This window comes from Crotalus tigris, unplaced genomic scaffold (genome assembly GCF_016545835.1).
Source record: "Crotalus tigris isolate CLP2741 ecotype Arizona unplaced genomic scaffold, ASM1654583v1 scf7180000024359.8030256, whole genome shotgun sequence".
NCBI lineage: Eukaryota > Metazoa > Chordata > Lepidosauria > Squamata > Viperidae > Crotalus > Crotalus tigris.
Window position 1 is genome coordinate 7,039,704 of NW_024100528.1, and position 27,282 is coordinate 7,066,985.

General features: G+C 35.0%; 1 protein-coding gene across 3 annotated transcripts in view; it reads left to right on the forward strand.

Moving 5' to 3' along the window:
- The window catches only part of DCLK1 (doublecortin like kinase 1), a 184,558-nt gene that overhangs the window by 146,529 nt on the left and 10,747 nt on the right, over positions 1 to 27,282 (forward strand). For all 3 annotated transcript variants that reach the window (XM_039327305.1, XM_039327304.1, XM_039327306.1), the window contains 6 exons: positions 4,129 to 4,275; positions 13,525 to 13,658; positions 13,953 to 14,030; positions 14,606 to 14,702; positions 15,652 to 15,732; positions 18,296 to 18,409. In XM_039327305.1, the coding sequence (XP_039183239.1) occupies positions 4,129 to 4,275; positions 13,525 to 13,658; positions 13,953 to 14,030; positions 14,606 to 14,702; positions 15,652 to 15,732; positions 18,296 to 18,409 (651 nt within the window). The remainder of the gene's footprint in view (positions 1 to 4,128; positions 4,276 to 13,524; positions 13,659 to 13,952; positions 14,031 to 14,605; positions 14,703 to 15,651; positions 15,733 to 18,295; positions 18,410 to 27,282) is intronic.

Consider the following 27,282-nt stretch of genomic DNA (forward strand, 5'->3'; position numbering starts at 1 on the left):
TAAGAGCATTTTTCTGCTCATGTTGTTATATGAAAATGAAAGCTAGGTGTAATAGGAGAAAGTACAAAAATACTTGAATGGGAAACTGGATTTTAAAAAGTGTATGTGTTAAAAAAATAAGAATAGATGTGACCTAGAGTGAATTGATGGTAAATTGTATTGATTTCCAAATGAGTGAACAGCAATAACATTATTGTTTTGTAAGTACATTAGTTGCCAGTGTGTTACTGGGTGCAATTCAAGGTCCTGTTTATCATCTTTAAAGCCCTTCATGACTTGGGGCCAGATTATCCAAGGGATTATCTGCTCCAGATAATCAAGCAAGTTGGGCATACTGTGGGTTCCATCAGCCAAGGAATGTCGGCTGGTGGGAACCAGGAAATGTGTCTTCTCTGCCATAACCCCTGGCCTCTGGAATATTCTTCCTTCAGATATCAGGATGACTCCAACTCTATTTTGTACTGTTTTAATTGTTTTAATGTCTTATGTTGTATGGCACCCAGTGCTTTTTTTCTAAAAAAAAAAAAGGTACTGGAACTCACACATGTCATACAACCTGCCTTGCCTACCCTACAAGGTTCTATCCAAAAAAAGGTGCCGGAACTCCATTCTGGGCATTCTATGAGAAAAAAAGCCCTGATGGCACCCATAGTCACTTGTTCAGATGGCTGTAGGAATGGAATGGAATGGAATGGAACGGAACGGAACAGAATAGAATAAACTTCATTGTCACTTTAAATGTACACCAATCAGCATACATTAAAATGAAATTTGGTTGCATTCAGCTCTCAAAGGATAACCACCTCCAATATACTACATAATCATGACAAAAATTATTCATATACCCACATACACACATATATGACAGAGAAACAATACAGTCTAGTTTGGATGTATGCATATACAAGAGAAAAAAGAATCCTGTGAATTACAAGATGGATGGCATAAGGAACAAAGCTGTTAAAGAATCTAGTAGTTATAGCAGTATTCTGACTCATGAGAAGCCAGCTTTCTATAATCTTCTCAGCTTTCCTTACCACTCTCTGTATGGACCTTCTATCTGAGGCTCTGCTACCACCAAACCAAACAGTGCTGCAGAGTGTTAAAACACTCTCAACTGTGCCTCTGTAAAAAGTGGCCAGGACGGAAGGAGAAAGATGTCCTTTCCTCATCTGATGCATAAATAAGTAAACCAGCTTTTGAGGATACCAATATAGGCTTGAAAACAGAGTCTCTGCTTGTGAAAAGATTGCCATGTACACTAGAAGTTACATTAACCAGGAAAATTATTTCCCTTACGATTGTACAGATGTGAACTTTCAAAGAGGGAACTGGGATTCTACTTGGCCTGCTTTAAACTCACTCTCTCATCCATATCCTGATGAGGAGAGTCACACTCCAGCTGTGATGGCAAATCTGCTAGTAATATAAAGGCTCTATGGAAATGGAGTTAGTCTTCTTGATTGTCACATGTTTCCTTAAACCTGAGAATATTCCCTGGCACAGAGAATAAGAATTGATCTACCCAGCACTGATAACTACATTGACTTTCTAATCTATATCCCTGCTGAACCTTTGCAGAAGTCTGAAGTTATGTATGTAGCTAAGTACTCGCTATCAGTTAGGAACATAGATCCCCTTTTTTCAAAGCCACCAAAGAAATACTTGGGAAAGTCTACCTGAACGGTAATTGATTATGATGCCGTCTGGACTGATAAGTGGCAAAAGAAAAATCAGGAAGAGATCTGTAGACTTGTAAAAGATTTAGTGTTGTGTGCTTGTGAAAGTTTTGATAGTATTTAAAGCAGTTTCCTTTAATAATTTGGTGGGTAGTTCTCAAGGGAAGACTTCAGATGGGAAAGTTGCTGGAAGGCAGCAGGTGATTGGAGCCTTGTCATTGTATGGGATTGTTGTTTTGTGCACACAGTAATAAAAAAAGGACAGAGAAATGGAGGGAGATAGCTAGGAGACAAAAAATATCTGCTTGAAACTCCATTAGATCATTCTTGTGGTTCTTTTCAACTCTAAATCCTATGAAGTGAAAGCTGCTATGTGATCTAAGGCATATACATTTCACTATACTATTTCACAGAACAAATTGGATTCTTAAAAAAGATATGTATGTTTGGTATGCTTTATTGGAATTAAGGTTTTCTTTTCCTAATGAATAAGTTCCTGGTTTTCCTCTCCGCAAGAATGGAAAAATATGGAGAGGTATAGTGAATGCCATCGGTGTAAACTAGATTTAGCTATATTTTATTTTCTTAACTTATGCATTTAACTTTTATGCCTTACTATTTTATATTTCCTTTCTGTGCTTTGCGTACTTGTGCCTGCCCCAAAAGGAAATGCCATGATGGGGCTATCTGTTTAAAATTGAATAAATCTTATTATATGTTCCTTTTTCAAATATAAGGCAAGTATTCTTGGAAACTTGTTGAATAACCCATTCACTATTCCCATTTACAGCTGAGTAACCATCTGCTATGGGCTGCTTTTTGAAGGCTTAACATGCAAATTAAATTCTCTAATGGCAAAGGTTCTCAAGAGAAGAAGACTACTGGCATGTCAAACTTTAGTTAATAACATTATGCTTTCATTGGCCACAACAAGCATAATATAAGTGGGTCCTGGTGCTGCAGATACATTCTATTTTCATCTCAGGCATATCTTTCTGTCCTTAAATGTGAAAAATGCATTTCATAAATATAAATAAAAACATATTGCAAGTAGGACTTATGGAAAGGTGAGAGGACGTAGTGGCTGGCAAGCTGCCATTGTATGTACTGGGACTAAATTATTATGCAAGCCTTGCATTGCCCTATTTATTTTAATAAGCATGATTTATGATAGCGTTTCTTCCTGCTGTTCAAAGGATCTACTTCAATTTCCCATGAGAAAGGGAATATTATAGCATTTCTTTTGGAAGCTAGTAAATAAGTAATTGGCTATTGTACTTCTGGATGTCAGTGCCTTATGGTGGAAGGTGATAAGGATTGTTCTTCCATCTTATCCCATCCTTTTTTAATTTTTTTTAAAACCTTTTTAAGTGCTGTTTGCAGTTTGTCTTGCTTCCAGAAAAGTGTAATGTTAGTGATGAAATCAAACAGTATCATTGACTAGCTAATAGTGGGTAAGCTGATAAAAGCATAATACTGAAACTGAGAAGTTGAAGAGTTGCTAAGTAAAATGTTGAATTATACCCAATTAGATTATTTGCAAAATTAACATTAGGGCAGGGTTCCTCAAAGTGAACAACATTGACCCTCTAGGCTTTATGGGACTATTCAAGAGGTTCATGTGATTATGGTTTGTCATATGTTTAAATTGTATTTGCCTTTTTTATCTACTTATTGAGTCCTTCTGAAGAACCTGGGATAGATAGATGCTGTGTGATGGTATTAAAGGTATTGTCACAAGAAATAAGCTGTTCTAAGTAAAGCTGCCTTTTGCAGTTGACTGATGGTGATTTTGTCAATGCCATTGGGTATTCAAGTGGTGGGTATCCAATGGTTTTGGAGTTGTAAATCACTTATTTAGTGTTTTGGAATAGACACCTATTACTATTGGTACAATTAGTAGTAGTTGTAGTACTATTTATTAAGTGGTATTTATTAAATTATTTTTATTATTGTTTGGGGGTTAGTGAGCAATATGAGTTGCCTTGTGATGAGATGGGTGGCAAACAAATTTAATAAAAAAATAAAAAAACCAATCTGAAACTTCATGAGGAGTCAATAAGTTGAAGAGTTTGGGGAGCCCTGCATTAGGGTCTTAACAGGATACCACCCTTTTCCTGTTTACTTTAAATATTTTACTTTTACCTTCTTACATCCCAATTTCCTTTCCTCTTTCTAACTGTTGGCAAAAGTTTTACTCTATGTAATGTGAAATCTGAAATGATTCCCAAGAACAGTTGAAATGTATTTCTTTCTAGAGTAGACTGTGAATACTTTGAGTTAATCTCATCATTTATAGATATATAGAATGTCCACTAGAGATTTCATTCCTTTCTTTAAGAATGGGAATTCTAAGAAATCCTGAAAGAAAATGATGCTATTGATCATTATGAATCTTCTCCTGAATCATAGTGGAATATACTAATATGTTACATTCATTTTACTTCAGGGAGGAGATCTTTTTGATGCTATTACCTCCACAAATAAATATACAGAAAGGGATGCCAGTGGGATGCTGTACAATCTGGCCAGTGCCATCAAATATCTTCATAGCTTGAATATTGTTCACAGGGATATCAAACCTGAAAACCTGCTGGTAAGTAGAACATTAAATGGTGATAGAAATTTTGATAATATAATTCATAGCAGTCATCTTTCAATCACCTATCTCAAACTTCAGACAAATGTTTAAGGGCACTTTCAGCCTAAAATAGTTTTCAGAATTAGAATTAAAAAATGCCTTACTGGATTGAGTTAAGGCCCATCTTAGTCTATAATTTTGTTTCACATAAAGGTGTGCTTAGGGTGTGCCTACAAATAAGAGATGGAGACAGGACTTGCAAGATTAATGCCAGCTTTGTGAGGTAATCCAGACAAGAAGCATACCCAGGAGTACTAGTTTTATCTTTACTGTATAATAATTTTTGAAATATGGAAACTACATCCCTCCCCTATTACCTTTACAACTAAGGAAGGCCCCTTCTGAGATGTTTGTTACGTTCCCGTTCCTTGTGTGGGCTCAGTTATTTCTTGTCTGACCATTGCCCAGACTGCATCTCTTCTGTTCTCAAGTCATTCTCACACCCCAATATATCAGCCTATTGATTAAGATTAAAATAGTACTTATCAGTATCAACTTTTATATGCCACAACTCAAATGACTTTGGTTGGTTTAGAACTATTATAGAGCTGGGTGTTTGATAGGTACCAAGGAACTTTTCCACATACACAATGGAATCCAGACTTTAAGGGAAAAAAAGAAAATTAGTGCCTGTTTTCTTCCATTCCATTCCAAGTCTTTATTATTTCTATGGTGAGAGTTGCTATCTTTTATAAATATGATATTGCAATGTATTTCAATGAGCCTTTCTTTGGGAAAAGTTTAGAAATTAGAAATAGTGAAAAATGAAGCAACTGGACTGTTAGCTGTTGCATATTTTAATGATTGTGTAACTTTGAGATCATTTTCAAGTCTCCTTCAGAATATTGGTTTTAAATGCTCTGTAATATACCCCACCTCCTTCTGAATGTCTTTAATTTTAGTTCTTCATCACCAAGGGAAACTGTGATGGTTAGAACACAAGATAGTATCCTTTTTGTAGAAACTCAGATTGGGGTGGGTCAGTGTGCCTTTGACTGAGATCCTAAAATATCTCCAGTTATCTTTCACTCTTAAACTCTGGAAGATTTTGATTTGAACATAGACAGTGGTTAATACATTTTGGTATATGTGAGAGAATGAAGCTGAGTTTACTGTCTGCTTTTGCAGAAAGCAACTGCAACCAGGCAGAAATGCTTCCCACCCCTGCTTCCCTAAGAGTACAGTAAGTTCAGCTTATTCTTTCTTCCAGAGGACAGTGAAAGTTTACAGTCTGAGAAACTTGAAAGAAGATGTATTTATTAATTCATTCTCCCACTTACAGTTTACTCACAAGTATTCATCTGGGCATTTTCAGTATCTGGCTAAGTGAGCCACACCCTGATATTTTTTAGAAACTTGGTGACATCCATAGGTAGCCTCACCCCATCCAGATTCTTAGCCTATAAAAGTATGGATGTATGGGAGAAAAGGAGAAGAAGACAATGGAAAGCTGAACAAGTAGGAAGTTACAAGCAAGCAAGTGAATTATCAGTCAGTTGCCCATAAACTATGGTAAACAGCCCATTGTAGTGTGATTCCTGCCTAGAGCTTGGCTTCGAACTGGGCGTGGCACTCAGCAGCATCTAGAAGAGGAACAATCAAGTTGAGACAGCACCTAATTCCAACAAGTGCAAGAATTTTGGAAGGAGGCATGCCACTTTATAAACATTAAGAGTTTTCTTTATTATAAAATAATAAATTCTTATTTACATGGCTACATTAACTTTCAAAGGGTAGGAGCATGAAGTTAACCCAGATGTGTGTTACAAGAGATGTGTGCTGTAGCTGCACATTTTGTATAGTTAAACTCTATGTAGTGTGTCCAGTTCATAAAAAAAACAATCACTACAGTATAAAGAGGTTACTAAATTATATTTCACAATAATGTATTAATAAGCTTTTAGCTGCTGTAGAAAATTGGAATGTTTATTGTTTATTGTAATAGTCTATGCTCACTTCATTTGGAAAGTTCAGTTTTCCCATTTTAATTGGAACATTTTTCCATAATTGCTACTATTTAGTGTGATTATTTTGTCAAATCATGGGATAGCTTTATAGCCATATAATAAGCCCAGGAGAACAACCTCTCTGACTGCTGCCATCTGCAGTGATCACAGAACAGCTTAGAAAATATGGATAGCCTTTAGAATAATAGGATACATATGGTAGCACACAATTATATGTAGCTGGATTCAATTAGTGCTGTACAATTACACTGTTTTATTGCTTACCTAAAACAGTGAAAGCACTACATAGTGAGTAATTTACACTAATCCACATCTCTTTAATTGGCCTTCAGGGCTCAAAGGAAAATAGAATTTGTAAAGACCTTGCTTTCTGACTAAGATGAACTTTAAATGATCATTTACATTCTTTGTTCATGACAGGGCAGGTAGTGAATCTATTACTGTTTCTTATTTCAGCCTTAATTATATGTTTTAATCTTTCTTGCTGAGGTTATAGTATTCAATCTGATATCCATCACATAGCAACTTCTTTCATTCTCCAGTAAATCATTGCCATACTGGCAGAGAATTTTGGGAGTTGTAGTCCCAGCATATCTGGCAAACCCTGGATTGTGGCATGTCAAAGGATTAGGACATGCCATATTGTTTTCCTCATTATATTTGTTTTATTTATATATATATATATATATATATATATATATATATATATATATATATATATATATATATATATTGTCCAAATAATAATGATCACCAAGAGAATATCTATAAAAATAGAAATTTAATCCACCGAGCTTTCGTCAAATACACTTGACATCGTCAGGGTTAAAAGGCAAACTACGGGGGGAGTCTTATATACAGTTGTTTAATGCCTGTTTCCGGCTCCTGGAGCGCGTCATAGGCCCCAGCTGATCGGGCTGAGTCCTAAGCATACGCCCCACGTCAGCATCTATCTCCGTTCCATGGTTAGTTTGAGTTCGATTATATGTTGCTTCGTTAGTTGTTACCGGGTTGGGAGCCCAAGTCCTTTTTCCTTCCCTTGGGCTCCCAACCCGGTAACAACTAACGAAGCAACATATAATCGAACTCAAACTAACCATGGAACGGAGATAGATGCTGACGTGGGGCGTATGCTTAGGACTCAGCCCGATCAGCTGGGGCCTATGACGCGCTCCAGGAGCCGGAAACAGGCATTAAACAACTGTATATAAGACTCCCCCCGTAGTTTGCCTTTTAACCCTGACGATGTCAAATGTATTTGACGAAAGCTTGGTGGATTAAATTCTATTTTTGATAGATATTCTCTTGGTGATCATTATTTTGACAATATGAATACCCCCAAGAGTCGCATTTTTGTTTTTATTTATATATATATATATATATATATATATATATATATATATATATATATATATATATATATAATTTCATATATATATATGAAAAAATATTAATATCTACATTTCTCATTCAAAGTTTTCTTTTTTAAAATCTTTAGAAAAAATGTCAGCCATAGAAAATATGAATTATTTTAGTTGGTACTTCATAAACTAATGAAATTATTCAGATTCCAAAGATTTTCCTCTATATTTTCCATTAATCCCCACAACACAGAAACTTTAATGAAAATATCTAAAACTATTAAGAAGTAATGGCCAAGAGAAACATTTTGTAATATTCATTAGATGTCCCCTGAAAGTCATTGTTAAATATCTGAAGTGTCACTAAAAAGGTTGAGAAATAAATAATAGCATAGTAGTAGATCTGGTACATCAGTAAACATGTTAATAATAATAATAACAACAACAACAACAACAACAACACCCACTCATTGCCGAGCAGTTCAACAATATACTACAAGGAGGAGAAATTGAAAAGTGGCTAACAACTGGGAAAACCTACCTAATAATGAAAAATCCAGCAAAAGGGGCAACACCAGGCAACTACAGGCCAATTACCTGCTTACCAACAACTTTCAATTACTAACTGGTGTGGTAGCTGATGCAGTACAACAGCATCTAGTTGAAACAATCTCTTTCCACCTGAGCAAAAAGGAAACCGCTCCAATAGCAGAGGAACAAAAGATCAACTCCTAATAGACAAAATGATCTTGGAAAACTGCAAGAGAAGGAAGACCAACCTGAATGTGGCATGGATTGACTACAAAAAGGCATTTGACTCTCTGCCACATGATTGGATAATAAAGTGCCTAGAAATAACAGGAGTCAGTAGAAACATCAGAAATTTTGTGCAAAGATCGATGGCACAATGGAAGACACAGTTGCAGATCAATGGTGAGAGACTAGGAGAGGTTAATATCAAGAGAGGAATATTTCAAGGAGATTCATTGTCACCATTACTATTTGTTATTGCACTGTTTCCTCTGTCAACAATACTGAATAATTCAGGACATGGCTATCAAACATCAAAAACATCTACCAGACTATCCCATCTCCTTTACATGGATGATCTGAAGCTGTATGGAAAAACCTCATCTGAAATAGAATCGCTGCTCAACACTGTCCATATATATAGCCAAGATATTGTTATGGAGTTTGGCTTGGACAAATGTGCCACACTTACTGTCAAACAAGGAAAAGTAGTGAAAACTGAAGGAATCAAGATGCCCCACGAAAATAACATTAAGAGTCTGGATGAGTCACCCCTCAATTATTCTTATTGGGTATCTTTGTGGATTTAAATGACAAAGAAACTACTTTAATGTTGAATTTATTAACTGCAGCACGGTTATTAGTAGGCTCGTATTGGAAGAAGGACTCGTTGCCTACTTTAGAAGAATGGATATTTAAAGTTTCTAACTTTGCAGAAATGGCAAAAATTTCTGCTTATTTGAAGGATCATACACAAGAAAGATATATTATTTTATGGAGAAGATGGATAGATTATATTCAGAAAAAAATATGGGACTATAAAGTTTCATTTATTTTATGAGTAAATTTTATAGTAACTGTTGTAGAGATTTGTTTATATGACTTAATTTAAGGGGAGTTAAAGGTTAAGTATGATGTTTTTTTTCTCTTTTATTTTCTTTTTTCTTTTTTATTATTGTTAACTTCCTTAATAATAACCCTGTATTCTGCTCTGGGAAGCGAGGGGGGGAGGGTTGAGGGTGGGTGGGTGGGTGAGTGGGTGGGTAATGATAATATAGTTATGGCAAATGCTTGGGCATTTCCCCTATGCTGCGTTCATGTGTGTGAGAGGGATGAGAGGGGAGGAAGGAGTAGGGAGGAAGTAGGATGGTTAGAGGAGAAGGGGAGGGGAAGAGAGTAGGAGGGGAGGAGAGAAAGAAGAGGGAAGTGGGGAAGGATTAGAGAGGGTGGGTGCAGCCTGGGGGGAATGGGCAGGCGGTACCAATGGTTAGGAATTTAATTGTATTTTGTATGAATAAATGGAAAAAAAAACTTTTTAATAAAAAAAAAGAGTCTGGATGAGGAAGATTACTACAAATACTTGGGTATCCTTCAAGCTGACAACATCAAGCACACTGAAGTCAAGAAAAATATTAGAGGTGAATACATCAAGAGAGTGAAGAAGATCTTAAAGTCCAAACTCAATGGAGGAAATACCATAAAGGCAATCAACACCTGGGCAATTCCAGTCATTAGGTACACAGCTGGAATAGTGGACTGGACTCAAGCAGAACTAAAAGCAAGGGATAGGAAGACCAGAAAAATAATGACAATGAATCATGCCCTTCATCCACGCAGTGACATTGATAGACTTTATCTACCAAGGCAAATAGGTGGGCGTGGAATGCTACAAGTACATCAGATGTTTGAAGAAGAAAAAATGGCTTTGGAAGAATATCTGAAGAACAATGAGGAAGATGCACTGAAATTAGTATATCAGGAAGGCTTACTAACTACTGGAGAGACCAAACTGGCCTACAAGAAAGACCAAATGAAGAACAGAATAGAGGCATGGGAAGACAAAGCACTACATGACCAATACATTAAAAAAATAGTTGGGAAAGCAGATATTAACAAGACCTGGCAATGGCTAAGAGCAGGAAAATTGAAGAAAGAGACCGAGGGACTAATTCTGGCTGCACAAGACCAAGCCCTAAGGACAAATGCATATAAAGTCAAAATTGAGAAGACAGCAACAGACAGTAAGTGCCGCCTATGCAAAGAAGCTGAAGAAACAGTGGACCACCTGGTAAGCTGTTGCAAGAAGATTGCACAGACTCACTACAAGCAGCGGCATGACAAAGTAGCAACAATGGTGCATTGGAAGATCTGCAAAAAATATCATTTGCCTGTAAGCAAAAACTGGTGGGATCATAAAATAGAGAAAGTCATAGAAAATGATAAAATTAAACTGCTCTGGGACTTCAGAATTCACAGACAAGCACCTGCAACATAACACCCCAGACTTAACAATTGTCGATAAGAAAGACAAAAAAGTCTGGATAGTGGACGTGGCAGTGCCTGGAGATAGCAGAATAGAAGAGAAAGAACTGGAGAAGATAACAAAATACAAAGACCTACAAATAGAAATAGAAAGACTGTGCAAAAGCAAGCAAGGGTAGTACCAATAGTCATAGGCTCCTTGGGTGCAATCCCAAAACACCTGGAGCACCACTTGAACACCATTGGCATTGACAAATTCGCTATTAGTCAATTGCAAAAGGCGGCCTTACTAGGAACTGCTTCCATCCTGCGACGATATCTGTAATACCATCAAATATCCACATCTGCCTATCCCAGGTCCTTGGTAAGGACTCGATAGGTAGACAAAATGCCAAATCTAGTCTGAACATCTGGCTGACTGTGGGATGATCGATAATAATAATAATAATAATAATAATAATAATAATAATAATAATAATAATAATAATAGTAATAATAGTAATAAAAATAATAAAAATAATAAAAAGTTGGAAGGGACCTTGGACTTCATCTAATCCAACCCTCTACTCAGGAAGGAAACCCTATACCATTTCAGACAAATGGCTGTCCAGTCTCTTCTTAAAAACTTCCAGTGTTGGAGCATTCACAGCTTCTGGAGGCAGGTAGTTCCACTGTCAGGAAATTTCTCCTTAGTTCTAATAGTTAGCAACCAGAAATATACATATGTTTCTACTACAGCGGCAATTGTATTTCTTTCTCCTTATACATTTTGATATTGCCATTGCTTTGTGTTGAGAATTTGATAGCATGCTTTCTAAAGACAAATTCCAGTCTCATGAATTTGTTATATTAACTGGAGGGAATAGTAAATTTCTATATTTAAAAATCTTGCCACTTCAGAATATATATAAGAGCCTTATTTTTATTGTAGACAAATTAGGAAACATTATTTCTCTTTGCCTCTGATCTTAGAATGGTTTTGTTTGTTGCATTGCTAATAGTTTAAAACAAAAAGTGTCCTAGAAAAATAAAAAGAGGCACAAAGGAGGTTGTTAGAAATATAGCTTACAGCTTCTTTGACATCCATCTGCCCTAAAAATGTAGAATAATTGAAGTGGGAGGTGCCCAATGGCATCAAGTCCAACATCCTGACACCAATAGGATTTCATTCTTAAAGGATATATTAGTGTGAAAAAGATAAGCTCTGTTTGCCTCTTATTCTCAACAGCTAATATTTGATGGACAAATTATGTTCAAGCAAATAACAAGCTTAAAATAGCCTTCGGCCTATCTACTCAAGCAAAATATGTGGTCAAGAATTATATTAAATTAAATATTTATTTGCTTGTTTGTTCATTTATATTCCACCTCAAGGTGGTAAACATATCCAATACACCTCCATCCTCCTCTTTTCATTATGATTCTTCTGTAAGTTCCTCTGGTATTTTCAAAGGAAAAGCATAAAGCATATATCCTTGCCGGGCACGCTGACAAATGTTAATTCCTCTATTTCAAATGGGATATTTGAAGATCAAGTTTAGTTCCTGACAATTGTACATTGAAATGTGCTGCATTCCATAATCTATTTTCATCTCATTTTGTATGATGGTTCAACAGTAGATGTTACATTTTTAGAAAATAAAATTTATAGTGTGCTGTGCCCTTTGTGTAAGAGTGGAAATGAAGATATATATTAATCCTAATCCTAGGCTGACTACCCATATTTTTCCCACAGGTTATCCTTACTTTCATGAAATGTTTCATAGTAACATTTTATAACAGTGGACAGAAATAGCTCCCCCTATAAGCACATGGCAGCTGCACTTTTTTTTCTGTGTGATTTACTGTGTGATTTATTCAACACCTATCCTTTTATGGGGAATTTTCAAATATGCTATAAAAACTTCCATGACCTATATGACAACTTAAAAAAAAAACTGTGCCATTACAGATTTAAAAATATTAAATCTACAGATTTAAAAAGATTAAGTTTAGTACTTAAGAAAACTTAATACTTTTAAATCTGTAGATATTTTTAATCTATAGATTTAAAATGTATTTTTAAAAATCTGTAGATTTTGAAAAAAAAATACTTTTAAATAGTCACCTAGAAATGAGACAAAACCGACTTTCTGAAAACCAAATGTTCCTTCCATTCCTACTGTCACGTTATAACTACAAAAGAGATTGAACTGATTGTTTTTCCTTAGTCCAAAAATGTTTTTAAGGGTTTGGTTTATTAATGAACAACAACAACAGAAGATAGGATCTTCCAGTATTGCATGGCACTTTCTGAAAAGGAGTGTTGGGATAATATTTTTTTAAAAAAATGAATTATCAGTACATTATAACTGGTAAACTGTCCAATATGTGTGTGTGTGAGTGTGTGTGTGTGTCCTTTTTATTATAATTATGTCCTTTTTAGCTAATTCTATTATTTCCTTTTAAGAACAAGGAAAATTAGAAAATAAATAGGTCCTTGCTTCTAACTGTTTTTTTCATGGGCAGTGAATCATATAGAAACATTCAACTCTATAATAAGGTCCCGATAGTATTGAAAAAGTCTAGAGGACTGGACCCATACCAAAATTGTGTTCATATTTAGATGGAACTATGTACATTAAAGTTGTACCAACTTTGGACTCCTATATTTTGTCTCATGGTTGATATTTATTAAATTGAAAATTGGTTAGTTTCCAATCCTTTTTCACTCTCTCAACACTACTTTGTCTTTCTTCCTCACTCCAGATTCACACATGAATTCACTGGAGAGTGGCAGGGGTTGTTTCCTTAAAGTATATAAGGTTGGCTATTAAGAGAAGACCATATTTCTGTCATAATCTAATTACATTTTTTGTTTTCAGGTCTATGAGCACCAAGATGGAAGCAAGTCTCTGAAACTGGGAGATTTTGGTCTGGCCACTATAGTAGATGGACCTCTTTACACAGTTTGTGGAACCCCCACCTACGTGGCTCCAGAAATAATTGCAGAAACTGGGTAAACTAACTTGTCGTGTCACCTGGTAGAAGAGAATCAATGGACAGCTATTTTTTTTTCATATGAATAAGCAATGACCTTTTAAATAGAAGCCATACTGAATTTCAATTTTGATATCTTATATTTGTAAGTTTGTCCTTATATCATACAATTGTGATATAGACTATAGCTTTTATTCAGATGAGATCATTTAATTTAATGAAGATCCTTGCCAGCGTATCATTTTCTGTTGCCTTTATTTCCCTTAGATCATACATTCTTGGTTTCCTAACCATAATTCCTTATCAATTTTAGATATGGCCTGAAGGTGGACATCTGGGCAGCTGGTGTGATTACTTACATCCTGCTGTGTGGTTTTCCTCCATTCCGTGGGTATGGATTATGATTTTCTATTCATCTCTTAACAATGCATCTCTATTCTATCAGTTGCCCATATGTTTGTTTTTTTCCCCTGTCTGGGTGTAATATTGGCTGCTGGCCTCCTCCCCTTTGTAAAACATAAAATAGCAGTAGAGGAACATATTGTTACTAAGCCTTACATACTAGGGGAAAATCTCTTTTTTCACAGAAACTTGAGTACTATGTTAATAGAATTGTCTACAGTGTAAACTGTATTTAATGGAAACAAGAAATATGCAGGGCTTATAAATGTCAGAACCACTCCAATATAAAACTGACTGCTTTATGAGGCTTTTCTTATTCTCTTTTTATTCTCTTTTTCATTTCTTTGTCTTTTTCTTACATTTCAAATTTGATATTCAAGTTTATGCTGGTCTGTGACTCTGATAAATATTTGATTTGGTGTTCATGTTGCTCAAGTAACCCCACTTATGGCAGTGCATAACAAAAATAGTTTTGCAGCATTTTAAAAAGTTTGTGTCTTTTCGCTTGGCTTTAGTTTATTAGGAGCAGTGAGAGAATGACAGTTTTATTTCTTCATTATGCAGAAGTGGAGAAGACCAGGAAGTTCTTTTTGATCAAATTTTGATGGGACAAGTAGAGTTTCCATCTCCATATTGGGATAATGTATCTGACACTGCAAAGGTATATTCAAAATGTTTTTTTGTTTCTTTAGAACATTTCTTTGTGCACCTATATCTTTATTCTATTGCAACATATATATTAAACATACATGTTTAAAATAGATTCTAAATAATACTCCTATGCTTTTGATAGTTTACTAAATCTACTTCCTATACTTCTTCACCACAACTGAGTACTCTGCATTGTTCATTTTACTAGATTATAGATCTCCAGAATTACTAAAGAAATGCTATAGTTAATACTATATTTGTGATATGAAGCATGATCCTAATATATACCTGACTGATATAAACAATGCTTTAAATAACATTCTAATGTATTATAATTTGGGGGAATAGTTCCTCTGTGCATGCAAAGGATGTATAAGCCCTTGAGCTCTTCTAAAGCCAAATGAAATTATGAATATTACAGTATCTGGAAGGAAAGCATTTTAGCTTTGAAAGACTCATATCAAGGACAGATAACAAAGATTCTATCCAAGTCTGGTTGTCCCCAGGAATAGAACCTGGATTTTAGAAAAATTGTATAATTAGATGAAAAATAAAAAATGCAATATTATACTGGAATTGATACTTTTCTACAGGAGACTTTCTGGAACTGAATATAAGGATTTGAGAAATTAATGAGCATGTTTTCTGGATATTTAGGAAAAAAATTTCTGAATTATTTAGTAGATATTAATAATAATATATTCTTACAAATATATTTGACCATGCTTAGATTCAAAAAGAATTTTGATTTTCCAACTTTTACGTTAAGTCTTCTGTTTTTCATAAACTTTTGAGTTATCAGTTGATATATTAAAATGCAAGGTTGGAATGTATTTCACCCTTGCTTACTTTTTTCAATATATTCAGTAATGTATTTGCTATTCTCATCTTCGAAAAATTCTTTATCCAATGTATCCTATTAGAATGAACTTACTGGATATAATATTTTCGTTTTACAGGAACTAATTACTATGATGCTTCAGGTAGATATAGAACAGCGATTTTCAGCTTTGCAAGTGCTTGAGCATCCATGGGTTAATGTAAGTGAATGTTGCTACTTGTTTAATTTTAGCCACACTGTGTTTTATTGCATTATTTGTCAAATCAGCCTGAATGCTGTTTTGAAAATATGAAATTTTTATACATTATAGCAAAATGTAGGCTTATTTCCAATAATAACTTTCTCTGTATATATTCTGACATGCATTTAGGAATAAGCCAGACACAGTATGGTGTTGTGTCTTCAGAAAATGTAACTAACTTTCTGACGTTTTGCCAATTCCAGTTCACAAACTTGTTATAAAGGAACTGCCATATCAGGATACATTTTTTCATTAAGTTTAAAACTGAATAGGGCTCTAAAGTTTATCTTTTTTTAAAAAAAAAAAAATAGTGCATCAAACTAACCAGAAGAGGAGAGAGAGCCTTGCATAAAGAAAGGGGGAAAGGAATGAATATCCAATACCACTCCAGATAATTTGATTAAATTGCTGAGAAATTATTTTCCTTGCCTATAAAAAAAAGGCTAATTCAAATTGTGATGGATCAACACATCCATTGCTATAATTCAGGCATAGATTTGCCCTTATAATATAATAATTCTTTTGCCTATTCCCCATACATGAAAGATTCATCATTTCTGATGTCTTGAAGGGTTTTTATTATATAGTCAAACAGAATATATACATCTTTACTCAGTAGTGATGAATCTAAAGTTATTTCAGCTTGAAATAATACAAATCTACATTATATAAGTTCCCATTTCTAAATTGAAGGGTGGTTACATTGAATCATTATTATTTTTATCAGTATCTACAAAGTAGAATTTCCTGTTATGTTAGCCTCATTTTTACGAAATTAAACTGAGCTTCTACTCTTTCACAAAATCAGAATACTGACACTCATTATTCAATATTCTAAAATTCACAAAAATGTACATTTTATAAACTTGTTCCAATTTCTCATAAAAGTAGAATATTTATTTATCAAATTAATTTATTAAATGTATATGCCACCCATCTCACTATCTCAAATATTGATTTAGCAGCCTGTAAATTAGGTCTATGTCAGAAAATTTCATGTATATGTTTGCAGGATTAAGTGCAAGTATTTCAACTTACCGAAAAGGAATTCAATACTTCCCAGATTTCAGAAAAATCACATAATTATTTTCAAGTTGAGTCAAAGATGAAATGAATTCTGAACTTCTTTAACTAAAAAGTAAAACTTAAACAAACCTGAAAATATAGAAAAATTAAATCCATCTTTGCCAATGTTTATATCTGAAAACGCTTCATAGAGTTCCGTACTGTGAGATAACCAAAAGAAACAAAAGTGCAGTCTAAAATTCCAGTGTCAAAATTGTTACTGAGATCAGTGATACAAGTCTGATTTTTCTCCTCGATTTATTTAGTAACTAGGAAGGAACATTATGCACCTTTTATTTATGATCCCTTTAATATTTTCAAAATTTAGAGTGATTGAAAAGCACATCTTAAAATCACTATATTAGATTCCTAGTGTCATTACAATTATGAGTCATTAATATTATCGTGCAAAAATGATAATACAATATATTATGACTGGACTTTGTATGCACAGCTTGTGAATGCTGCAAAAGATCAATTAAGATTTGCCAAAATTACTGTGGTGTTATATTGATGCATAAGGCAACTGTATAGGGGGGCAAATAGTTCCATTTTAGTTTCAGTGAAAGAAGCCTAACTGCGCTGCCAGTTATTGGAAAACAGACATTTTCAATTCTATTTTACTCAAAAACTAAACCTTCTGACATTTCTGAAATCAGTTTCTGCCTCTGATTTTGGATGAAGGGATGTAAACAAACTTTAGATTTCTCTTAATCATTTCATTATAATTTACTGCTTATGTTGCAGTCAAAGATATACCAGAACTTTTAGTTATAACACAGTACCTTTTTGTGTAATATAATAATTATTTTAATTGTGAATTCAGCATTTCAAAGGTCTTTAAACTGCTGAAAGAAATAAAATACATTATGTCCAAAATAGCTTAGAAAACATTGCTTTTTTTGTAAAAAAAACTTTGGCTGTAAGTACAAGAATATGGAAGTTCCTAATCAAGATTGTTTAATTTTTTTTTACAATTCCTATGTTGATTAAAAGTTATACAAATAAATGAAATTATAATGCCTAGTCTTCAAAATACATTTTTAAAGGGTTTTAAAAGGGTCTCACAGAAAATGTGGAGTCATTCTAAAAATCTATATGGTTCATGAAATAATAATGTTATTGAGATTCCTTGGGTTATTTTTTGTTGTATGAAAGTGCCCCAAACAATTGAAATTACTATGCCTTGTTTTTTTGGTTATCTTTGGGCACATTACTAAAGTTAAGCAGTAAATCATAGTGGAAAACGTGATTATATCTAAGAGTTATAATACTTTGGTATCTTCAGGATTCTATTCAGGAGTTCTTAGTTGATGATAAAAGGTTAGCAAATTGTAATGTACAGATTCACAAAATTAATTCTGCAAATTAAAAATCCTTGGGACACAATAATTTTGGAAAAATAACCACAAAATTGTTGAAGTCCTGAAATGAATTACTGTTGTTTGTTTTGTAGGATGATGGCCTTCCAGAAAATGAGCATCAGTTGTCAGTAGCTGGGAAGATAAAAAAACATTTCAACACAGGCCCTAAGCCCAACAGCACAGCTGCCGGAGTTTCCGTTATAGCAGTAAGCATCTGCACTGCATCGTTTTCCTCCATATATATAAAATAATGGGTTTTTTTGAGGTCTCCTCCCCCATGTTCAATTAATATGTTCAGTTTTAATTGCAGTGAAAAACAGATATTCCATTGTCCCATCATTGGGAGATCACACTTTTTAATTGCTTCATCATCCTAAGCTGCTAGGCAGCATACATATTTCTTATTGAAAATCAGTCCTTATGAGGAGAAAAAATTCAACACACATTCACTGAGATAAACATTTAAAGAGCATTTCATGGGAAGAAAAAATCACATCCTAATTATAAGCAAGAGACACTTTGTAATGAACAAAATAAGCATATCTAGTATAAAGAAATGCAGCCATTTTAGACATGGCTGCCTACTTAATTCAGTTTTGCCGTATTATCTGAATTGGCTCAATGCAGGTCACTACAAGGCTTCCAGTTTCGCTGTGCCACACAAGGCTAATCCATGCAGTGTTCTGTGTTTGAAAGGTTGGTACCTGCGCTGTCAACCCAACTGAAGATCAGGATACTAGTTTACTTAAAAATTCTTTGCCTGAGCAATGTTAGGATTTTTCCTAATGAAACTGTAATAGCCATAATGAATTCCATTTTTAAGGACACCAAATAGGTTTATGATGACTTGGTATGACATAGATAGATAGATAGATAGATAGATAGATAGATAGATAGATAGATAGATAGATAGATAGACAGACAGACAGACAGACAGACAGACAGACAGACAGACAGACAGACAGACAGACAGACCAAGTCATCATAAATCCATATCCATAGAGTGGAAATGGATAGAGATCAATTTATTACTGTATTCCCTTTTATATTATAGGATACATTTAATGTATGCTCATGAATTTTATTCCATTTTAAATAGCTTCATTTTGCACACAGTTTGACTAAGTGGTTCCCTGTGGGAAATTAAAATGGCCTGAGATTTAGATAGAGTCAACATAAGTCTTTCAATAGGACATAGTATGAACAGCAGGACATGTATCTGAGATTATGAGACTTGTTTAACATACCGTATCATCTGTATATCATAGTGCAAATGGAAATGAACCAGGTTCACTTTGTCCCTTTGCCAAGAATATATATATTTAAAACATACATTTAATAATAGTGAAGTGATTAGTATTTGTTGATCACTCAAACGTATGCAAGATATACATTTCTACCAATAAATATAATGGAGTGGTCAATTTTTTTAATGTTCCCATCTTTTTTTCTTTAAGTCTGCCTACATTTTAAGCTTTCTTCCATAATTATGCCTCCCTGAACCATGCTTTAAACGGAAACATCATAATGATTCATTGAACATGCTCATTTACCACATTAGACTGATCAATGTTTCTTCCCTAGCTTCACTAAATTGTAGATGGTACAACCATAAATTGTAGGTGGTACACTTTGGGTAGCTGTTGTATTAGTCAGAGGCTGATTTTAAGTCAGCAGAAGTAAAAACAACTCAGTTGGCAGAATTGGCAAATTCACCTTCCTTATCAGGCAAGATAATTTGTCATGTTTTTCTTAGATTTGGACTTTATTGTTCCTATTATGTTAATGTCATCATCTAACATATCGTCAATATTTTTTTTGTTTTTTTTAATAGGAAAACTACCATAGCTTCCCCACAACTAAAACATCCCATTGTATGCATTTTTCATATGAATTGCCAGGTATATGCTTAACTGTCCAGCTGAAACTCTTTTCAATTGGACTGCCAGCACGCTTGCCCGTGAGATGTACCGCTCAGTTCCTCTACTCTGCACTGTTTTTCATAGTTCTTAAAACTCTTCAGAATGCTTTGCTAGTCCTTTTTGCACCCATTTTTGCCTTCTTTATTGTGTTTACTTTTCTTTTATTTTTTAAATTTAATTTGCAAGATTTGCAGTAAAATTTATTGTTTTGGGTAGCTCAAATATTTTAAATAAGAAAAGGTATTGCACTGCAGCTTCTCACTGAGAATAAAAACTTCTGTGAGAATAAAGAAATACACAGATCTTTGCATTGTGTTTAGCACTATGTTATTTTGGCACCTTATCAATTTGCTATTGGGCTTACATTATTCTTTGGTTCATTATAAATTTGAACAAAAACCCTGCAGTTCCATTTAACTGTTTTAAAATGTTGGTTATATATTTTTGCTGGATAACACTCACAAACCACTCTAATTTTTATCAACTTTACAATACAGTGTCAGTAGCAATAAAATAATATTTATTAATGTTTCATATCCAGTTCAAATGTACTGTTCTGTATGTATCCATATATTGTAATGTTTAAAATGTTTCTATGTGGACTGGAGTCCATCATGTATGCTACCTTGAACCTTCAACAAAAATGTCAGATAGCAATAGCACTTAGATTTATATACTGTTCCATACTACTTTACAGCACTCACTGAGCAATACAAGTAGTCCTTCAATTAAGACCTTAATGGAGCTTGCCCATTATGATTATAAATCATGATGATCTTAAAACAGATCACTCACATGACCAACCCAATTGTATGACCTTTTTTGGATGGTTGTTAAGTGAATGAGCAAACCAACTGTTCGCTATGGGCCAGTTTTACCAAAACTCAAAATAAATGCCAGGTTTTGGCAAAAATGTGGTAAAATGTGGTCACATGACTTTGGGACACTTTAAATAACTGTAAATGTGGGCCAGTTGCCAAACAATTGACATAAGATCATGTGACCACATGGGTGACCATTGGAACTTCAGAACCAGGAAGGTGATTTCAAATGGTTGCTAAGTCAAGGAGTACTTAATCCAGGAAGGAAACTAAATGTAGTATTGAAGCCTGGATATAGGCTTAGAAGGGGCTTGCTGAATATATGAAATCTAAATACTAGCTTCTCTATCCACAAGGCTTCCCCATTTGCTTTAAATGTGGTGTAGTATTCATTCTCCTTACAAATACAAGGTTTGCCATTATAATTTTTTCCACAAAAGAATGGCACTCATAAAATAATATAAAAATAAAGGACAAATTATTTAGCATACCACAAATATTATTGGATAGAAGAGAATATTTGTAGCTTGGGGTGAAATGTGGGGTCCTTGGTGCTCTTTAACCTGGTAGTTTTCTTGCAGATGTTTCATTACCAAACTGATGATGTTACCTAGCTTGGTAATAAAATGTCTGCAAGAAAACTACCAAGTTCAGAGAGCACCAAGGACCCTATAACATCATCCATTATAATATGAAGTCTGGAACATTATAGGCCAGACATGTCAAACACAACGCCCGGGGGCTGGATGCGGCCCACGACGTTTCATGTGGCCCGCGAAGCCATCCTGGAAACAGTGAGGGAATGGCCCCTGCTGCCTTGGCCCCGGCCCTGGCCACCCGGGAGCCAATGTACAATTTTGTGGTGGCCATCTATGCTGAAACACATTCAGTCTTAGCTCTACAAGGCCGTCTGGAAACAGCAAGGGATCAGCCCCTGCCGCATTGGCCCCACCACGTGGGTGCACGCTGGGGAGGTGTCACCCTTTGTGAGGAATGAAGAAATGCACCATTGCCTGGAAATGGCCAGCAAATGGCCCTCACCTACTTCACATATCCGGCTTGATGGGCTCCGGGGGAGGGGTTTTGGCAGGCTCTTCCAGTGGACCATGCCTTGGCGCTTGCCCTGGTCCCACCCCCTTCTGCCAGAGACCCTCAGATCTGTCCCACTCCTGCCCAGGCCCCCACAGGCACCCTTGACACGAACGATGTAGAGCTGGCCATGCCCACCCAGCAGGTCACACCACTCCAGCCACGCCCATCCAGTAGGCCATGCCCAACCTGGCCACACCTACCCACCCCCCGAGGACACCCGCAATGCTGATGCGGCCCTCAATGAAATTGAGTTTGACATCCCTGCTATAGTCATATTATATAAACATTATTAAAGCAGTTCAAAAGCTTATACTACAATCATTTAATTTTATTTACTCATCAAAAGTGTCTAAAGCTTTCTCTTCTCCTGATGTTCACTGGAAGTGGTATTCTGAAGTGGGTGGGAAGGTCAATTCCTATTGCAAAGCTTCCATTATCTTCATAATACTGGCTTAATGAAAAGGGCTCTTTCATTAAAATGTCTTACACAGAAGTATAGGTAGCTTTATACTTAGATTCTTATATTTAAAGACTGCCATGTATCTATATTACTACATGTCTACACATTAAGAAGCCAGGGCTGCTTATGGCATCCCAAAACACACACACACTATATATTAATATAGCACCATTACCACCATTAGTCTGATAATAAACTGCCCACCTTTTTCAATCAACCAAGCCTTTAAATCTGGTATTTTTTTAATCAGCTCCCTTCTCTGAAACCCCAGAAGCAAACATACTTCTGACATTTTTAACATGAACTATGAAATTGTATAGCACTTGCTTAGAGTTGCTTTTGTTTTTCTTTACAGATTTTGTAGAAGTTCATTTTATCCAATTCCTCTTGACACTGGAAAAATGAAATATTTTCAAAGAAAATTATCTTTTAAAGATGAAATGCAGTTGACATTTTTGTGGGTTTGATGGCATATTCATATCACTCTTCTATTCCCTCTGTCAGCTGTAGACATTTAAAGGGAAACTACAATGACAAACTTAGTTGAGTATTGTTGATGTTGATATTTAGGCACTTATCACTTCATCTGCCATTTATGCAAATCCATATTAAATATTAATAGCTTGTTCAAATTTTCTTGAACAAATAGGTTTCTAAACATCTACTTTTCAGATTCTTAAATGAAATTTCTCTGTGCCATGCCGTGTAACCAAGGCTAATATAATCTTTTCTCTGAGGTTATATTTTCAATAAATAGATAAAGACAGCAGCATCAGTAAACTATTTTCTTTACACTCTTTGATTAGGCTGAAAAATGCTTTAAAATAAGAAGTAATTGCTTCAATACTGTGAAGACTTTCTAGTAATTTGTCACTGTTTTCTCTGAGTATTTCAAACTAGTGACTTAACTGCTGCCTTGTGGTGTCTGTAGTTACTAAAGAGGAGAACTAGTAATTAGGGTTTAACAGATGTCTTGAAAGACTCATAGGGAGGTGGTATTGCCCTACAGAGTTGATTAATAACATTCTCCTGTTTTGAAATTAATGAAAACAAATGAGCCCTTTTAAAAAAAAATTAACAGGGAGATAGTATTGTATACTAGTGAGTTGCAGTCCAGTTTATTTTCCTTATTGTGATTGGTTGAACTATATTGGGTGAACTAAGATCCAATTATATATGTTACTTTCAAGCAGACACAACAACATCTAAGTTTGCTTTGATTTTTTTGAGTTTCCTTTTTTATCTATGAAAGTAAATTATTTTTGAGGCATGTAAGTATCATGTATTGATGAGAAGAAGAAAAACAAATATAATGAAAATATATGACCTGCAATTCTCAGAATGGTAAATACAATCCAATGTATGGGATTTTACATGACTTCCACTTCCCTCTATTTTTATACAATATATATTCTGTGGCATTTTTTAATTACATTGACTCCCAAGTGGTAAATGGGTGATCAGGCATAGGTAGACAGAGGCATGACATAATATAACCCTGATGCCTTTCAACTCACAAAGCTTAAGTCAAGCTGGGTTGCATATAGCATTCTGAGAGCTCTCTATATCCCTTTCTGCAGCCATCTAATACCAGGACCTAGATAGCTGCTAAAGCTACTGCACTCTATATAGTCGTTTAAAGTGCGAAGGTCCATGAGTTGAATTCCCAGCAGAGGATTTGAATGCCATAGAATAACATCTGGCTCCCGCATCACAAAAATTCCAAAGGCGATGAAACTAGTCAGCTAGTGCTTGCCTCCTAGTGGTCCATATAGCTGAAAATTAGAACCTGCAATTGTGATTGGAAAATCATTCTGTTAGTTTGATTGACTGAATAACATTAAAAGAATAATAATTCTATATTAATACAAATATCAATTTAAACTGGTAAGTAACATTTTGGAAGTGGTTTTAAAGAAGAACTAAATGCTCCAAAAAATAAAGTAAAACTAGTGTAAACCATAGCTTCTAGGCTTACATTATATCACACTTCTGTCCAACCAAAGCTTATTTGATTAAGAGTGAAAATCAGAACAAATCTTGGATCAAGTAAGACTCACTGGCTTCCACAATAACATTCCATTTTTAAATTTTGATCCTAATAAAATGAGTAAGCAGTACATAAAAGTCAAAAATTTGCATTTGTATTTGTAAATTCAAGTACAATTAAAACCATGTACAATTTTTAAAAGCCTTCAAACTAACTGGATGGGTAGAATCTTCCTAGAGCCACAAGGCAATGGGCACATGGATGTAAGTCTAATCATATTCATAGTATCATAGTGGAAGGATCTTAGAGACCATCAGTTCCCAAGCCCTCTCTAGTACAGGAATCCACTATTAAAGTATCGCCAACAGAAGCAGTTCCCAGGAAGGAGATCCCTCACTTCTCAAAGTAGTCTGTTCCACTGGTGAACAACTTTTACAGTTATGGCAGTTTATATCTGTGCTACCACATTTAATAAAAGAAAGCCTTGATTGCAATTTTATGTTTTTTAAGCTGAACCCTTCAGCTACATCAGCCCTGTAAGGTAGACTAGAGTCATTGAGCAGTCAGTTTTATTAGAACATCTGTAGTAACAGAATCTTGCAACTCTGAATATATTTCTCCTCTCCCCGCCCCTTGTATTTTTGTGTGAATCAAGGGGTTTGGCCATCTGACACAAACCAAGCTTTATTTATAAGATTGTTGTCTTAGTACTGAATCTTTATTTTGTCCTCTATAGTTACTACAGCTACTTAAAGAATGGTCAGTCAATTAAACATTTTCACTTGGTAGATTAAATTTACATATATTTTTACATTATTTTAAAATTCAATAAACATGCCTAGTTCAGTTATGAAACTTGCTGCAATCAGGTGTAATCACCACCAATGGGAATGCACTAATTCATGACAGATCTACCTATCAGTAAATCAAGTTGATGACTGAATACTCTATCCAGAATCTTAGAACTATAAAATCAAGACTCTTTTGAACTGAGCAAAATTCAGTTCATGAACACATCTATGAACATTATTTAAAAACCAAAATGTGTGCCTATATACAGACACAAAACACATTTGCCTACATATTTTCTCTACAGCGCTGGAATTTTCTGGTGGTCTTGTAGCGAAGCACTGTGATGAAATGTGATCTCGATTCCCAGGAGGAAGGGAGTGCATTCCAGAGGAACAAGAGTCAGCAAAGTTAATAGTTAATAGTTCCCAAAATATATGGTTTGTGGTGCAGGTTCTCTGCTTTATTTTGACAGGATTTCTATGTATAGGTAAAGGACACTGCCTAAAAGAATCTCAATGCAGTATGTTTGTCTTGGGTTTTGGAGCCTGGCATCAATCTTGCCAAATTAAAGCAGACTTTACTCTTAACTGTGCTGTCTTTTGCCCCTCTGGAATGCACAGCCTCCTGGAAATTTGGACCACATTCCTTCACAAATACTAAGCCCAGGCTAGGGGATTGTAATTGTCCATATTTCTAAACTTTCTAAACTGATCACTACGACACACAGAATTTGCGATTTAGATGGACCTTTTCCTGATCCATCAGGATTTCCTTTTTGTCTTCCCAAGCTTTCTTTCCATACAAGTAAGGGAGCTTAAGAGTTATGCATTTTCAGAATAACTGTTCACCAGACTTTTCATTCTTGAACCAGCACATCTTTGAGGGCTAGGAGCCTCTGTTCACATAATTCCAAAAGAATCCAACAGAGAGAGTTTGCAAAAGTTGAGGTATAGCTTAATACTTAGTGAGCATCTTTCCTATCACAAGTCCCTTCAGACAACCTTTTGAGTACTTAGAGACTGTCCATCTCCTCTCCTGCTCCTTCTATCACAAAGGGAAATAGATACATTATGCTGTCAGCACTTGGTCCTATTAGACAGATAGAATTGCCAGCAACAAAAGATACTGCTGGGGTAGTTGGAGAAGGCATTTTCCCTTTTTTTCTTGTAGGAGGCAATAAAAATGTAGGAAATACACAGAATCTATGATGTAAGCTGAATGAAGGTAGAAGACTGGGTGTGTCTGTCTGTCTGTTTCTTTCCCTCCCTCCCCCCCCCTCTTTCTCTCACACAGAAACACATGTTCTGCTGGGGTTACCATGATCTCAGATGGTTGTCCAAAAGGACTCTACAGTTGTGATGGAACAAATGTATTTTCTTCTTCATCATCTTTTTTTGCTAGATATCTTACACTGGATACAACTCAGGTGCAAAGAGCTTATATATGTGAGCTACCCCAATTCTGCAACCTTAAGTGGCTTGTGAATTGCACTTTTCATTGGCACCTGAATCTGATTTGAGCAAAGAATCTATTTGATTTTTTTTACTTCCAACTATATGTTATTTATAATTTAATTAGTGCTATGATTTTCAGTATTTAAAATGCTGAATTAAAAAAGGTATGCAAAATATCTAAGCCAATATTTTTTTCTCCACTCAAGTAATTACAGTTTAATAAAATATTTTGTTTTGAAGTTCCTAGACATTGGCTGTTCAATGTTATTAGTGCATTGCCCTCAGACAACAATAGATGGCAGCAGCAGATCTTGGATATAGTACTAGATACAATATAAGGCCATCATTTTAGCTGGAAGTCTTCAATCATTTGGGGTGTTTTAAAGTATTCTACATAAGAAAAAAGTTGATGAAAGAAAATAAACATTCTTTTCTTCATGATCTGGATTCAAAGTCAGAATGCATACTGCAACAACTAAATAACTGATTTTCTGGAGCTGTTTCAAGCTGCCTCTTGTAATTTAAATTGTAAACTTCTGGCCTTATGT